The sequence below is a fragment of the Sciurus vulgaris genome (genome assembly GCF_902686455.1).
Source record: "Sciurus vulgaris genome assembly, chromosome: 4".
Lineage (NCBI taxonomy): Eukaryota > Metazoa > Chordata > Mammalia > Rodentia > Sciuridae > Sciurus > Sciurus vulgaris.
Genome location: NC_136464.1, coordinates 36,943,946 through 36,959,205, shown reverse-complemented (window position 1 = coordinate 36,959,205; position 15,260 = coordinate 36,943,946). Strand labels below are relative to the sequence as shown.

Genomic DNA, 15,260 nt, shown 5'->3' with positions numbered 1-15,260 from the left:
CCAGCCCAGGACTGATTCTGATTTAGGGAGAGAAGAGAAATACGAGGAGTAGCCCCTGAGAAACCAGGATAGTCTAACAGTTCCCAGAAACTCAGTTTACCTGCCTTTGGATTTGGACTAAATAAGCCATAGGAGTGGCTCCATATTTCCCATTGCTACATCATGTTAGTAATTTTAAGTAATACATGGTCCCTATTTTAGTAGCTCTACATTCTCTGGGAATAAGCAGATGTGAATTTTACCCTCCTGTACTTGATATTGTGGAAGGAGGCCGACAATAAACTAGCAAAACAAAACAAAACAAAACAAAAAACCCCATAAGAACAAAAATCTGTCCAGTGGCAATAAGCCCTGTAAAGAAAATAAAGCAACTCTCTAATAGAATGGTGGCCTGGGAAAGCTTCTCTGAGAAGGTGATGTTCAGTTTTGGAAGGAACTGGAGAGTGGCAGAGGGAACCACAGGTATGGAACCCTGAGAATAAAAATGTTCAGGATAGATAAAGAAGGGACTGAAGGGAGAAAAGTGGAGGGGTGCTTCAGCTGTCCTAGTTCATCTGACGGGTCTGTCTACCTCTGAGTCCTGATCCTTTCCCTTGAGTAAAGAAACAAATCAAAACAAAAAAGATTCCTCATCTCCACCTCTCAGCAATGGCTGTTTTGTAAATATTTTGTTTTCCAGTCAGCCAACCACCCCCTCCCCGCCCACCACCACTCAAAGAAGCTTGGCGAGGTTCCTAGATCAAAGTTCTTTTGGGGCTGGTAATTTATTGATCCCCTCTCCTCCTTCAAGATGTTCTTTAATGGTCTTTCACTCTCACGTTTAATTTTTTTCTTGGCAGACGCTCCCGCGGGTCTCGATGAGCATATAGTTTACTTTCCACCCCCCACCCCCCGCCCCCTTGGTCTCTCTGTGGCAACTTCCAGCGCGCAGGCCTCGCTCATCCTGTGACCCGGCGCGAGCTGAACTTGGCGAGGTGGCCCCGCAGAGTTCACTCGGATGTCACGGTCCGGCCTGCAGGGGTCACAGGCGGGTCAGGCCCGAGGATTGGGAATGGGCCCCAGGTCACGCTCCCGCTCCCGATCGTCAGTTTTGCACACCAGCCGGAGGCGCTCTACAGAAAGGGGAGGGTTGGGGATTTCTGAGAACTACCTCTAGCGCCATTCTCCCCGGTTCCTGCCAGTGCCCAGAAGTTGACTAGGAGAAATGACAGTGAGAGAGACCGCCTCCCCAGAGACTCCGAAACGCTGACTCCTCGAAACACGCCCTGGGGCGACCCTGGCTTGGAGCGTTACTGGGCTGTGGGGGTCGCTACGACTTCCGCATATATTTCTGACTCCTTCGAGTTTGGGGACCACCGCGGGTCCCCACTAGCGCCACGTATTTAAGCTCTCAGGATTAAGGTTTTCCATCTCCAAGGGACGCTTTCCAAGGCGTACGAGCGTGCTTCTGTGAGAGCCAGTGTTTCTAAACAAACGCACGTCACTCTGTTTCATTTTCTGGGCCGCTGGCACGTTCAGCGCGGAAACCAAGGCAGAGTATGGTTCTGACTGGTCCAAAGCGGTGTGACCCTGCCAGGTGGGAAACAGTGAACGACCTAGCGCATCCGGTAGTGCCGGAGCCCAGGTACTGGCTGCAGAAGCAGCTTATTGGAGTTGGGCAGAGTCCACAGGACCCGCTTCCCGGTAAGCATTCCCTCAACCTTCCCATTAGCGACCGGCAGACACCTGGGTTTAGGGCCGAAAGGCTCTCTCGCTGGAGTGAGGACAGTGGCTTTACCCTGGGTGGGAGGTGAGGGAACGGAGCTCCTAGCGCCGGACATCCAGGCCAGCCTGGTAATGAAGTCCAGCGTGCCTGAAGCTAGGAAGAATTTTTGCATGCAGAAGCCCGGTTTGGGAACTCGCAGCTGCCCTGAGTTGTAGACAGATTGGGAATGATCACCTCCATCCTAAGGAGGAGGAAACAGGCACAGGGATGTGTAATGACTTGCCCAAGGTCAAGCAAGTAGAGATGGAGCCATAACTTGGAGCCAGGATTCCTGGGCTTTCCCTTGCTTGGTCTGGGTCTCCTTACCCTGTCAGGACCAAGGACCTTCTTTCCCGCCGCCCAGCTGGTACTGGGACTGCAAGCCCCAGGGTGACCGGGAACCGCGGCGTGGCCAGATCACACAGCCTGGCGTTGATTGTGGAGCGGTGGATGAATTGCTCCTGCGATCAGCCTCTGGGGAGTCAAAGTAGGGGATCAGACTTGTGCAGATTTGCACCCAGAGTCCTGAGGGACCTGGAGGCTTACTTGTGCCCTTCAGTAGGAACTTCCAAGACTTCATGAGTACTTTCCAAGACTTTGTGAGACTGGGGAGCTAAGATCCATGACCCGCAGGTCGTACTTGACTTCCCGTGGTTCTCTCTTGGGTACTGGTCCTGGGCTCTTCTTGGACTTCTCGGAAGAGTCGGGAAGTCTGCTTTCTGGACCTCAGTTATCCCACCTGTGGAACGAGTTCACTGAATGATGATTCCTGAACACGCTTCCCTTTGCTTCTCGAGCAGGTGGAAAGGAACCCTCGCAGCGCCGGTAAATGGAAAGCCAGTGAAGGCGGCTTTGGGCTGGGGAGACGTGTTGGACCGGGCGGGAGGGATTTCAGGGGCCTCCGGAAAGCGCAGGAATAGGAATCTCGCTCCGGGGAACCCGGGTCCGCCCCCACTCCCTGCTGCCTGAGAGCTCCGCACACCTTGGATGGGGGAGGCGGTGCTCCGAGCCCCGCACCCCGGGAGGCGCGCTTGGAGGGTAGCAGCCACCGCTCCGCCTCTGCTTCGGCGCAGAACAAACGGTTAAAGATTTTGGGCTGCGCCTCGCGGGGGGAGGAGCCAGGGGCCCAATCCGCAATTAAAGATGAACTTTGAGTGAACTAATTTGTGTCTAACCAAGGTAACGTGAGCAGTAACCTGGACCGCCTATAAAGCGGGCGCGCGGCGGGGTTTGGAGCGCTGGTGGCGGCGGCAGGTGGCGCGGGAGACCGTAGCGTGCCATGGGGCTCCCCGCGCTGCTGGCCAGTGCGCTCTGCACCTTTGTGCTACCACTGCTGCTCTTTCTGGCCGCGATCAAGCTCTGGGACTTGTACTGCGTGAGCAGCCGCGACCGCAGCTGCGCCCTCCCCTTACCCCCCGGGACTATGGGCTTCCCGTTCTTTGGGGAAACATTGCAGATGGTGCTGCAGGTAAGGGAGCTCGGGGTGGGACGCTTCCCTGGAGCCTGGCTCATCTCTGGGTATCAGCTGAAGTCAGGGTAGGCGTTCGGGTGGAGACAAGACTGCGGCTAGGAGCGGAGCTAGCCGGAGGCGCGAAGCTCCCCGGCGCCCTCTCATGCCCACGTCTCTACCGTCTTCTCACAGCGGAGGAAGTTTCTGCAGATGAAGCGCAAGAAATACGGCTTCATTTACAAGACACATCTATTTGGGCGGCCCACGGTGCGAGTGATGGGCGCGGACAACGTGCGGCGCATCTTGCTGGGAGAGCACCGGCTGGTGTCGGTCCACTGGCCCGCGTCTGTTCGCACCATCTTGGGCTCCGGCTGCCTCTCCAACCTGCATGATTCCTCGCACAAGCAGCGCAAGAAGGTAAGGGTGGGGTGATGACGCCTAGGCAAGGAGGGGTACTGTGTTCGTTGGAGAGGTTCAGGCAGATAGATGCAAGGCAAGCGCTAGCAGAGGTGGGACTTGGACCCTCTCCGAGCTCTCGTTCAGCTTTCCCAGCCGGGATGTACGTAGGGCCTGGAGGAACTGAAGTTATATGGTACGGGATCCAGTGAGGTGAGATGGAGCGGATACAGGATATTAACGATCTTGGCTTCTTGGGGCCCAGGTGATTATGCAGGCTTTCAGCCGAGAGGCACTCCAGTGCTACGTGCCAGTGATCATTGAGGAAGTGAGCAGTTGTCTGGAACGATGGCTGAGCTGCGGGGAGCGCGGCCTTCTGGTCTACCCTGAGGTGAAACGCCTCATGTTCCGCATCGCCATGCGCATCCTGCTGGGCTGCGAGTCCCCGCGGGCGGGCAGCGCGGAGGCAGAGCAGCAGTTAGTGGAAGCCTTCGAGGAGATGACCCGCAATCTCTTCTCGCTACCCATCGACGTGCCTTTCAGCGGGTTGTACCGGGTAAGGGCGGCACGAGGGGTACGGAGTTCGGGGCGCAGGAGCTGGGCGTCGGTCTGCTCACCGCCTCACTCTCTATGCTCAGGGCATGAAGGCGCGGAACCTCATTCACGCGCGCATTGAGGAGAACATTCGAGCCAAGATCTGCCGGCTGCGGGCGGCGGAAGCAGACAGGGGCTGTAAAGACGCACTGCAGCTGTTGATTGAGCACTCGTGGGAAAGGGGAGAGCGACTGGACATGCAGGTGAGTGGTAGCTTCAAAAGGGGGACTGTGGAATTAGGTCCGCAGTTCTTGGGGCCCCCAAAGCGCCACCTGGGGCCCAGCTTCTCAGAGTGGGCATCCTGCCCAGACTCCATCAATAGCATCCCGAAGGGTTGATACTAGGTCAGTAAAGCCGTAAAAGAGGCTGCCACAGAACTGAGAGCATCCCCTAGTCTTTTCAAATTTCAAAGGAAAAGTCAGAATTTGCAAATGTTAATAAAGAAACTTGGGCGCTTTTAATAAAATCAAGGCCTTAACTGGGGAGGTCCAGGGAAAGTGAGATCTTCCTCTCTTCCTGCTCTAGCTAAACTTAACAGGACTTTGCATTTTGTTTAAAGATGTTTGGTCCCCTGACTTTCTAACTGCAAAACTTTTAGCTAATAGTCTTCCCTATAGAACCCTCAGCTGGATTCTGAGTAATCACTGTGAGGCTGCAGGAGACTTGTAAAAACATCGGTCTTACTCGATTCTTAGGCACTAAAGCAATCTTCAACCGAACTACTCTTTGGAGGACACGAAACCACTGCCAGTGCAGCTACATCTCTGATCACTTACCTGGGACTCTATCCACATGTTCTCCAGAAAGTTCGAGAGGAGCTGAAGAGTAAGGTAGGAGGATTCTGGGAGTTCTCTATTAGCTTAGGACATTCAGTTGCTCCCTTACCAAATTCCCATCTGTTTAGGTCTGCTGAGTATTTCACTGAGCATTTTGAAAGTGCCTGGCCAAGGGCTGGGTGTGCCTGTAGGGGGAGACCCTTTTGGGGGACACCATGGAGCTATGATCCTACTTGGGCAGGACTAGACCTTGTATTCCTGCCCCTCTTCTGCCTTTTGCAGAAACGTGGCGATTTCCAGATAATTTCCATTTTCTTAGATTTGGGTGTTCAAGGGCATGAGTGGAATAGTGTGATAAGTGCATGTAGCTGATCAGGGTGGTGACTGGGGGAGGGGAAGTTTGACCCTTGTTCATGGTGATCACCATTTTCTTAGAATTGTAAATAGATGATGGATTTGGGCTGAGCTTGAAGGCAAATGGCCCCTAGCTGCTGTTTCCCCCTACACTCTCCCATCCTGAGGCCCTTTGGGTTCAACCACCACCTTAATCCTATTTATGTCTTCTGGGCTGATTTTATTGGAGTGCAGGAAAACTGTTCACCTCTGTGTGACTGTTTTGATAGGGTTTACTTTGCAAGAGCAATCAAGACAACAAGTTGGACATGGAAATTCTGGAACAACTTAAGTATATAGGGTGTGTTATTAAGGAGACCCTTCGACTGAACCCCCCAGTTCCAGGAGGGTTCCGGGTTGCTCTGAAGACTTTTGAATTAAATGTAAGTTCAGAGTTCTATGCATCTCACTCCTGCTCTGCTCCTTTTGTTGTTTTAAACCTATCCTTGCTTCCTTGAACACTGGCTTAAATTCTTTATGCTTTTGATAATATTGTCGTGTGCCATGTGGACAAATGGTTCAGTAACTGGAACCAATCTCTCTCCCAACCCCCTTTCTTTTAACTCATAACACCCCCAAGGAGATCCCTGGTAGCTTTTTGTTGGTGAAAGTTAAATTCCAGTTTGTCAGTCCTTGGGACTTCATAATCTTTTGCAGGGATACCAGATTCCCAAGGGCTGGAATGTTATCTACAGTATCTGTGATACTCATGATGTGGCAGATATCTTCACTAACAAGGAGGAATTTAATCCTGACCGCTTTCTGCTGCCTCACCCAGAGGATGCATCTAGGTTCAGCTTCATTCCATTTGGAGGAGGCCTTAGGAGCTGTGTAGGCAAAGAGTTTGCAAAAATTCTTCTCAAAATATTTACAGTGGAGCTGGCCAGGCATTGTGACTGGCAGCTTCTAAATGGACCTCCTACAATGAAAACCAGTCCCACCGTGTATCCTGTGGACAATCTCCCTGCAAGATTCATTCATTTCCAGGGAGAAATCTGATGGGCATGAACCCTCAAACCTTGGACTTATTTGAAGTGTACATATGAGTTTTTATATACTGTTGTGACTTATTATATTTAATTTCTAAATGATATTATAATATTTATGTGTCTCTACTATAGTACCATGGTCTTTAAGTATTAAAATAATGAATTTGTATAATTTCCAAATGAAATAAAATTTGAAACTACTTTCCTTGCACTGAAGAGAATGGAAAGCCTCCTGGTTTAATGTTTGTACTTAGTGTACATGATCAGATTTCTAAATGTTTACCTGGGTTTATTTGTCATCTGTGCATATTTATTTTCTGTAAGGAAGAAACCTTAGCTGTTTTTTTTTTTTTTTTTTTTTTTTCCCAACAGTTACTAGAAAATAAGTATTAGGTGTGTGTTAGTTCAAAGGTATCTTTGCAAATTCTTTTAAGGTAATTTAGATTCCCTCTTTGGAAAATCTATTAAGGTTAATTTAATTAATTAATTTTTTTAAATTTGTGGTTTTGACTGGGGATTGAACCAGGGCTTCATGCACACTAGGTAAGTGCTATATTGCTATATCTCCAGCCCAAAGTTAATTTTACTTTTTTGTTTTCTTTTTGTATTTTGTGGTGCTTGGGATTGAATCCAGGGCAATTTTAGTTTATTTTTTTTTAAACCTCACTTCAAAGAAAAATGATTTTGAAAAGTTTACATGCTGAGAGCTATCATTCTACAATAACACCTTCAGTGTATCTAGCATTTAATAAACATAATAAATCCATACACTTGAATAAAGCCAGAACATTTCTCTGACGTTAAGGTTTGTAGATAAGACAAAACTAGTCACTCCACTTATGGACAGTTCTTGACTAAAATGAGACCAAAATTCACTGGCATGACACCTTTACTTAGAAGTTGCATTTGAAAACAGTGCTGGGAAAGGCAAGTCTCTAGTTTAGATAAGCTGAACCCAGGTTTTCTTTATTCAAAATGAGGCAGGAGGAGCAGATTTAGCAAACTGACAGATAAAGTTTTTATCTATCCCAGGCAATAGGGTGTGAGCCTGACATGACTGATAAAATGGCCCAGTCATGACCCTGTGAACCTTGGCTAACCTCCGTGAAAGCGCAGTTTTGTCACATTTCTGACCCTGGCATGGCCATGTTCTGAACTGAAGGCCAGACTCTCAATCCAGAAAGGTTAGGCCTGGTGACTTGCTTATGCAAGCACATTTTCCGTTTTGAAATGGCACAATCTGCTTACTGAACCTCTGATGGCTTGTAGGTTTTGGACTTTAAAATTTTCATTACAATTTTAGAATTTGGCAATGCTGAAGAAACCAGGTGGTCTACACAGGTGTTTGAACAAAGTTCTTTTCACAATTAGAATTTCATGTTCTACCTGACTTTAGTATTTAGGTAGAACTTGGATTACACTCATTGTTGGAATCTTCTGGTTTTTAGAGTGTTTATATAATAACTTACAATGCTTTATAATAACCTTACAAGGCCATTTTAAAAATGTGACAGACTTACATAGTTTCAGCCAAAATTTAATGTTTTGTAATGTGCAAAAATGACTCCTTTTCTTCATAACATTTGCCTTAGATCTTTCCAGCTAGAAGCACTCTAGCCTGAGGGGCATCATTATTTCAGATAATTTATGCAAGGTCACTTAAAAAAAGACTTCAACTCTTCATTTTGCTGGAGAACAGTTAGCCTTTAACAACAATGTCTTTGGTGGCTTTGTGGCCCATGTCTCTAAGCATAGTATAATAAGAACTTTGAGCCATTTTAGCATATAATTCAATGTTTAAGATTCACCTTATTTGTCTGGAACTCTTTAAGGAAAGTTTTTGCCTTTCCCATGGCTATCTTTAGCTCAATTATGCTTATCTGTTATAGAGTAGTGTAGACTTACCTGAAAACAATTCATTAAAAAAAATCAATTTTTGATAATGCTGAGTGCTGAGTGAAGGCAGGTTAGTTTGGGGGTGGTGTCAGGTAGACATTTGTGGGCTGCTGTATTGGACATAAAATAAGCCTAGGTTATGTTTATCTGGGGCAAATGCCTCTATGGCCCAGGTGCCTGTAGGCCACTGGCCATGCAGTGGAGAAATGATGCAGACTCGGCCAAAACTGTGGGAGGAGGAGAGATGGCTATGGGGCTTCCAGGGACATGGTGCAGAGATAGAGGGGTACTGAGTTTTCTAGGGCTGTGGGTGACTCTGCTGAGCTGGTCAAGTTGGAGCCCTGTCTCCTTCCGTCGATGTCCTTTGCCCTCTTCGCCTCCCATGCCTTCTAGTCTTTAGTCAGAGGCGTGGCACACCAAAGATAGGCCACTGTAGGGCAAGGATGTGAAGGCCTAGAACTTTGGCATTCAGAAACATTGTGGCCCTTGCTTAGCACAACCCTTGGGGGCCCAGAGAGGGACTGTGATTTGCCTAGAAGTGGTAGAATCAGAAAAGACCTCCTGGTACCCTTTTTCTCTCTTTTTTTAAACAGCTAATTATACCTGCCTGATATCTTTCCAACTTTCTGTAGCCGGACAACTAGACCCAAGAGTCTCCGTCTCCTAACTTTCTTCATTTCTCCTGTCACCTTTTCCGTCCCCTGCCACAGTGCTGACCAATTCTTTTGCAGGCCACCGGAGGTGACTGGTAAAATGGGCGCGGTGAGAGGAAGTGGCGGATCCCTTCAGATCCCTTATCTCCTCGAGCCAGTTCCTTGCTTTTCGAACCTTGCCACCCCCAAGAGGTCCACAAGGGGGCGGGCTTCTCCCTTCTATGCCAAACTCAGGGACTGGTGGTTTTCCCACCAGTGTCCCTGAAATCCCAGTCCACACACCCTGACCTAAGGACAATTTAAGCCCAGATAGTTAGAGGCCGCAGGGTGCCTGCAGCTGAGCAAGTACTCCACAACAGGCCTGGCCCCTCTGGCGGGAGCCACCCCGACTATGTTGACCTGAACCATTATCTTTCAGTTTCTGAAGCAGCCTCCACCGTCCAGGCGTGATCTCTGGAGTTAGTCAGCATCGCCTACCCATTGCCCACAGTCTGACCTGTCCACTCTCACTCCACCTGGACGATCCTTCTCAGTTGTGAGGGAGTGGAGACCCCAGTTTTTCAAGAACATGGGCAACCTAGTCAGGGCTCAGATGCCCTTACCCAGGTCCCTGAGCCATCCCACTGAGCACTGTGGGAGGAGAAAGAGGTGGGAGAGAAGCTGTGGTGGCGCCTTCAAACAGTTGGCGCTCTGTTGCTGTGAATACGGGTTTAGACTGCTCTGAGAAAGAGTGTGTGCAGAGGAGGGTGATGTAGAAGATGTTGGGCCATCAAAGGAGGCAATAGAGAGCCCTTTAGTGATCAAACAGGCTACCTGTGAGGAAACAACCTCTCTGTCAATGGACACATCCAAGCAGAAGCTGGGTAACCAAGCCACCATAGGGATCATAGCAGGGAGGGTGAAGCTGGGGTAAATGATCCTCCCAGATTTCTTCAAAAATTTAAAAGTTCTGAAGCTCTGAAATTTGATTCTGCATTAATCCAGTTCCTCAGATACCTACTTTACTTTAAAATATGGATCAACTTCAATTTAGGGAGACAGGACATCCTCACTTCCTCTTCCAGCACATTCCGCAGTCCTTAATGACCATTCTCTCCAACCTCATGGCCACATCTGGAGGTGGAAGTGCAGGGGGGACTGACCTGTGACCCCAGAGACACTAAGTGCCATGTGACCTGTTGCTTCTAGCCACAGTTCCTGTGCATGCTGTAGTATGTCCAAGGCCTCTCCCAGCTGTCCCATGCCGACCATTCACAGGACCTGGCCTGGGAAATAGTACCCTCCTTTCCCCAGTCCTCCTTCAGAGCTGGGATTCTGCCCATTCAAATGATCCCTTTCTTACCTCCTTTAAAACTACTCAAGACCAGGAAGTGTGTCTCACCATGCTAATCTTAGAAAGCTAGTCCACTCTCACACTCCTCCCTGCCTTTCCCAGAATATACTCACACATAGTAGGTGTTTTGGGGGAGAGAAAGCTTCTTGGGGCCAATTGACACCATTTGCCCTGTGTTTCTCCAACTTACATGGTGCCATGTTTTTCTTTGAAAAGTGAAACTTAGGAAAATCTCAGCAGCCGAGAGCTTACACGGCTGTGGTTTAACAGCATGTCACATTCCTGAAACCGACGCTCCATGAGTATTTGGCCAAACAAGCTTTCCTCCCTTTGAAGTAAAGTCAACTCAAGTTAGAACCCTGGGACAGGGGTGGAGACCTAGCTCTGGCCAGCGTGGTGGGTTTTCTGGGTGAGAGTTATCATGTTGCAATATTTGTAACCACATCTCTTCAGTACAAAAGCTGCCCCACACTGCAAGCTTTCTCACTGCTGCCAAACTCTCCCTAGTCCACCAGGGGTTAGAAACCTATGTACAAATTTCTTTTCCTTTTTGGTGGGGAGGGAGTGTTACTGGGGATTGAACTCAAGGGGCACCCAACCACTGAGCCACATCTCCAGCCCTTTTTAGTATTTTACTTAGAGATGGTCTCACCGAGTTGCTTAGTGCCTCGCTCTTGCTGAGACTGACTTTGAACTCACAATCCTCCTGCCTCAGCTTCCCAAGCCACTGGGATTACGGGCATGAGCCCTATATATGCATTTCTGATAGTAGATGCAGTCATTTTTATGTTCATGCAATTGCAAAAAGAGGACAAGCTGCTTTGCTTGTAATTTGACAAAACAAACCCATTAAGTACAGCCTGATCGATTCATTGATTCCGTAAGTACAGCCAAACTATCCAACATAGCAGTGACTTATGATAGATGAGAGTTTTCGGTATTCTGAAATGGAAAGTTCATTTAAGATCATCATTAGTCACAGATTATTTTAGAGCTGGAGGGAAGATAGTAGACATCCAAGCCCTTTAGGTTACAGCTGAGAAATGTGAAGTTCAAAGAACTTTAGGTTATATGGGAGAATGTGCCCAGCATGTTGTAGAACTTGGCCATCAATTTAAAAAAAAATAGTCATATTGCTTATTTATATATGTGTAGTGAAAAAAAAAAAGGCAGGTGGGCAGATCATTTGAGACCAAATTGCTTCCAGATTCTTGCTCTTCACTGTACCTTTGAGAGAAGCTCTTGAAGGTTCTGTGTGAACTTGGAGTTTTGTGGACAGAAAGGATTTGACACAAAGCCTGGTAGAAAGTGTAGGTTGCTAGCATTTCTGGTAAGGCTAGTGGCTAAGTCTGCACATTTGTAGAGGTGGACCCTTGGACATTTTGCACCCCTGATACTGAGCAGTAGAAAATAGTTCCTAAGGCAAGACTCCTTACATGTGAGAAAAAGGTGTTCTCAGACTTTACAGTGCATCAGAATCAGCTGGAGGGCTTGTTGCAACATGGATTGTTGGATGCCATCCAAAATTTTCTGGGTTGACCCTAGAAATTTCATTTCTAGCAAGTTACCGGCTGATGTTGATGCTGCTGGTCCAGACACCAGACTGAGTATCACTGGTAAAAATTTATTTGGATCTGTAAGTCAAGGTTCACAGACTTAAGGGGACTGGTAGGTAATGTTAAGATAATGTAATGTAATTTGAACCAGGTGATGGGTGTTCTGACATGGGCATAACAAGTACCCTCTAGAGTGGGCAGTTGTGGCTTAGCCCTGACCTACCTTTGACCTGTAGGAATGAAGACCTTGGTTTGAAGCTCTTTCAATTATTTTAGAAGGTGTTGGACCTCAAGATTTACATAGGAATATCTTTTTCAGATATTGGTGGCCAATTCATATTTTTTAAAACAGGTACAGGGAAAAGAAAACTTGTTGGTAGCTTTGCTGGCTGCCAGTTTGGAATTTCCATCATAGGGGAACTTTGATCACAGGGCAGTTTTTAGAGTGAGGGCTCAATCAAGAGTGGGTTAGCTGGGTGGTTGCAGTTACAACGTTGGCTGAAAGTAGGGTCATCTAAAGGCTTGGCTGGGGCTGGGAGATCTGTTTCCAAGAGTGGCCTCAGTACCTTGTTATGTGATTCCCTCCACAGGGTTGCTTGGGGATCCCCGTGGTATGGCAGTTGGCTTCACCCAGATCAAATGATCCAAAGAAAGGAAGACAGAGGTCTCAGTGTCTTTTATGCCTAGCTTGGAAGTCACACTTTGTCATATCCACAATGTTATTGATTGCACAGGTCAGCTGTATCTAATGTAGGAGAAAACCACCCAAGGGCATGGATACTAGGAGCTGAGAATCACTGAGGGGCATTTGGAGGTTGGCTACTACAGTGAGTTGGAGTGGTTGTGTAGACTTTCACCTACATTGTCTTTAAAGCATTTTCATCTTGTTTTTTTGGGCAATCCTTGATTCTCATACTTTCAGTGTGACCCATCACCCACAGACATTTACAGCTGACATCAAGGAAAACCATAGTGCAGCATTTCTCAGCAGGTTGGAGTCTAAGGATCATCTAGGCCAAGGTTGCAACTGGAAACCCTTGGGAAGAGCTTGAGTGTGTGGATCTTTAAACTTTTCTGCTTGCCAACGTTTCCAAGCAGCCAACTTCATTCATTTATATCACTTTTCAGACCTTCGAGTTATTTGACTTTAGATAATACAATTGCTAGAGTGACAAACTACCCTGGTTTGTCTGGGAGGCAAGGATTTCCTGAGACTCAGGACTTACAGTGCTAAAACTTAGATAGTCCTAGGATTTAGTCCAGACAGCAAGCAGATGTGAGTCAATCCAGTTACTTCCACAAATGTACTTCATGGAGCAGCAACATCTGTATTAGTTAGTTGCTTGTCAGATATGCAACATCTCAGGGCTCACCCCAGATCTAATGAGTCAATGTGCAGTTTAACAAGAGTCCCAGGTGACTCTGATGAATGTTAAGGTTTGAGGCTCTCTGGATGGAAGCAAAACCTGGACTTGGGAATCTCTGAGGCTTCAAATTTGCTGACTTTGTGGGTAAAATAGATGTAACAACGAACCACTTGTGCTACGGTAATTTGACCTTGACATATACATCTTTTTTTTTTTTTTTTCTTCCTGCCTCCCTCCATCCCCCAAAGTAGAGACATCTAAAATTTCATTGTTGGAAGGAACCTAAAAGTCCCTCTCTCACCTGGGTTTGAGTAGTGGTTTTCATAAAACACTTTTAACAGTTGAAATTTTTCCCCTCCTCAAACAAAATGCCATAAACAACACAGATAAGGGGAGACTGCTGGGCATTTAGGTTATTTCCAGTCTCTGACACTCTAAGCAGTGTGCAGTGAGTATCCTTATATGTACAACCTTATGTACAAACCGGTGTGTTTTTTCTGTAGGTTTGATTCCTGAAAGTGAGGTTGTTGCATTGCTGAAAATGTGCATTTAAAATTATGTGACCTGTTCAAAGAGGAGTGTTTGGAAAAATAGTGGTGCATTTATTTTTTGGAAAGTTATGGAGCCATAATGGAGTGAGTACAATAGATTCTGTTGACCTTGAGGGATGCTATGACATACTGTTTCATAGGAAGAAGTTGCAGAAGGACTTAGTCAATTTGGTAGGTGGTGTAGGGGGTAGAATTGATAAGGATACTTCCCAAGGAGATTATTCACACTTCCTGAATACATTTATGGATTTATGGATGCTGCTTCTAGTTGTAAGGAATTTTTTGTTTGTTTGTTTTGGTACCAGGGATTGAACCTGAGGGCCTTAACCACTGAGCAGCATCTCCAGCCCTTTTTAAATATTTTATTTAGAGACAGAGTCTCATTGAGTTGCTTAGGGTCTCTCTAAATTGCTGAGACTGGTTTTGAACTCACAATCCTCCTGCTTCAGCCAATGAGCTGCTGGGATTATAGGTGTGCACTACTGTGCACAGTTTAGGAATTTGGTTTTGGCTTGGTGTTGGGCATGGAACCCAGGGCATTACTCATGCTAGACAAGAGCTCTTCCACTGAGCTAAACCCCAGATCATTGATTTTGGAGTTAAGAATTTCAGGAGAGAGGAAAAAAATGGAGGTACTATGGTAAATGTGAATGAAACTCTAGCAATCAGCTGCCGGGCTCCCCTTTCAGTCCTTTCTTCCTGTCTCTGCCCTCTCTCTCCATGGTTTCTTCTCTCCGTTTTCAGAGGTAATGTCCCAGTTGTCAGTTATAAATATCTAATTGCCGGAGTCAAGGTCATGTGCCCTTCCTCTGGCTGCCAGTTTTGGGAGAGGGCATGTCTGACTCCTATCCAAAGGGGGGAAGGATGATTGCCCCCCAACTATGTGGGGACAGTTGCTTCCCAACTACTCTATACCATAGGAGGTTTTTGGTAATGCTGTTTCACCCCTAATCAGCAACTTAAGTGGAAAAATCTTACAGCTCTACCTTTCTGGAACCTCCATGAGTTTGGAAAAGCAGTTCTAAGTTTATTAATCTTGGTTTTTTTTTTTTTTTTTTTTTTTAAGTGCGCTAGGAAAATTAGCCAAAATTTACTGAGCACTTACTGTTATTTCACATTGTTGGATTTCATATGCGTGATAATATTCATGATGTGGATACAAGCCTTTTTTTTTTTTTCTGTTAATTTGAGGTCTTGCTATGTTGACCAGGCTAGTTGTGAACTCATGGACTCAAGTGATTCCCCCATCTTAGCCTCCTGGGTAGCTGGGACTATAGGCATGCCCCACCATGTGTAGCTGAGATACAATTCTGAATGCTGGTGTTACAAATGGAGCCATGGAAACACACACTGGTTGGGTAACTTGCCTAGAGTCATACAGTTAGTAAGTGTTGGAGCCAAAATTGGAAACCAGGCTGTCTGAGTAGCAGGTTCTATCCTGTCTCCAGATTTGTAGCATTTGGAATGGATACTGATTTTATCTGGAATAATAATGACTCCTATTTTCACTGAGCACTTAGTTTGTGCCAGGTTCTGTCCTTACTGCTTTCCATGAATTAATT

General features: G+C 46.8%; 1 protein-coding gene across 6 annotated transcripts; it reads left to right on the top strand.

The window, feature by feature from the left end:
* Positions 1–974: 974 nt before the first annotated feature.
* Positions 975–13,296, top strand: CYP26A1 (cytochrome P450 family 26 subfamily A member 1). Of its 6 annotated transcripts, XM_079137578.1 has the most exons (8): positions 975–1,683; positions 2,545–2,569; positions 3,387–3,611; positions 3,856–4,146; positions 4,229–4,387; positions 4,880–5,014; positions 5,584–5,736; positions 6,011–6,673. In XM_079137578.1, exons 3-8 carry the CDS (start codon positions 3,405–3,407, stop codon positions 6,350–6,352), a joined length of 1,287 nt encoding a protein of 428 aa, XP_078993704.1. In that variant the 5' UTR covers positions 975–1,683; positions 2,545–2,569; positions 3,387–3,404; the 3' UTR covers positions 6,353–6,673. The 6 variants fall into 6 exon arrangements, with proteins under 6 accessions (XP_078993704.1, XP_078993703.1, XP_078993701.1 ...); XM_079137577.1 differs by lacking the exon at positions 2,545–2,569; XM_079137575.1 differs by having other exon boundaries at positions 975–2,569.
* Positions 13,297–15,260: the final 1,964 nt, after the last annotated feature.

Coding starts and splice junctions, on each gene's coding strand:
- CYP26A1 (XM_079137574.1), top strand. CDS start 3,024: ATGGGGCTCCCCGCGCTGCTGGCCAGTGCGCTCTGCACCTTTGTGCTA. Junction 4,147..4,228: donor CTTTCAGCGGGTTGTACCGG/GTAAGGGCGGCA, acceptor CTCTATGCTCAG/GGCATGAAGGCGCGGAACCT. Junction 5,015..5,583: donor GAGAGGAGCTGAAGAGTAAG/GTAGGAGGATTC, acceptor CTGTTTTGATAG/GGTTTACTTTGCAAGAGCAA.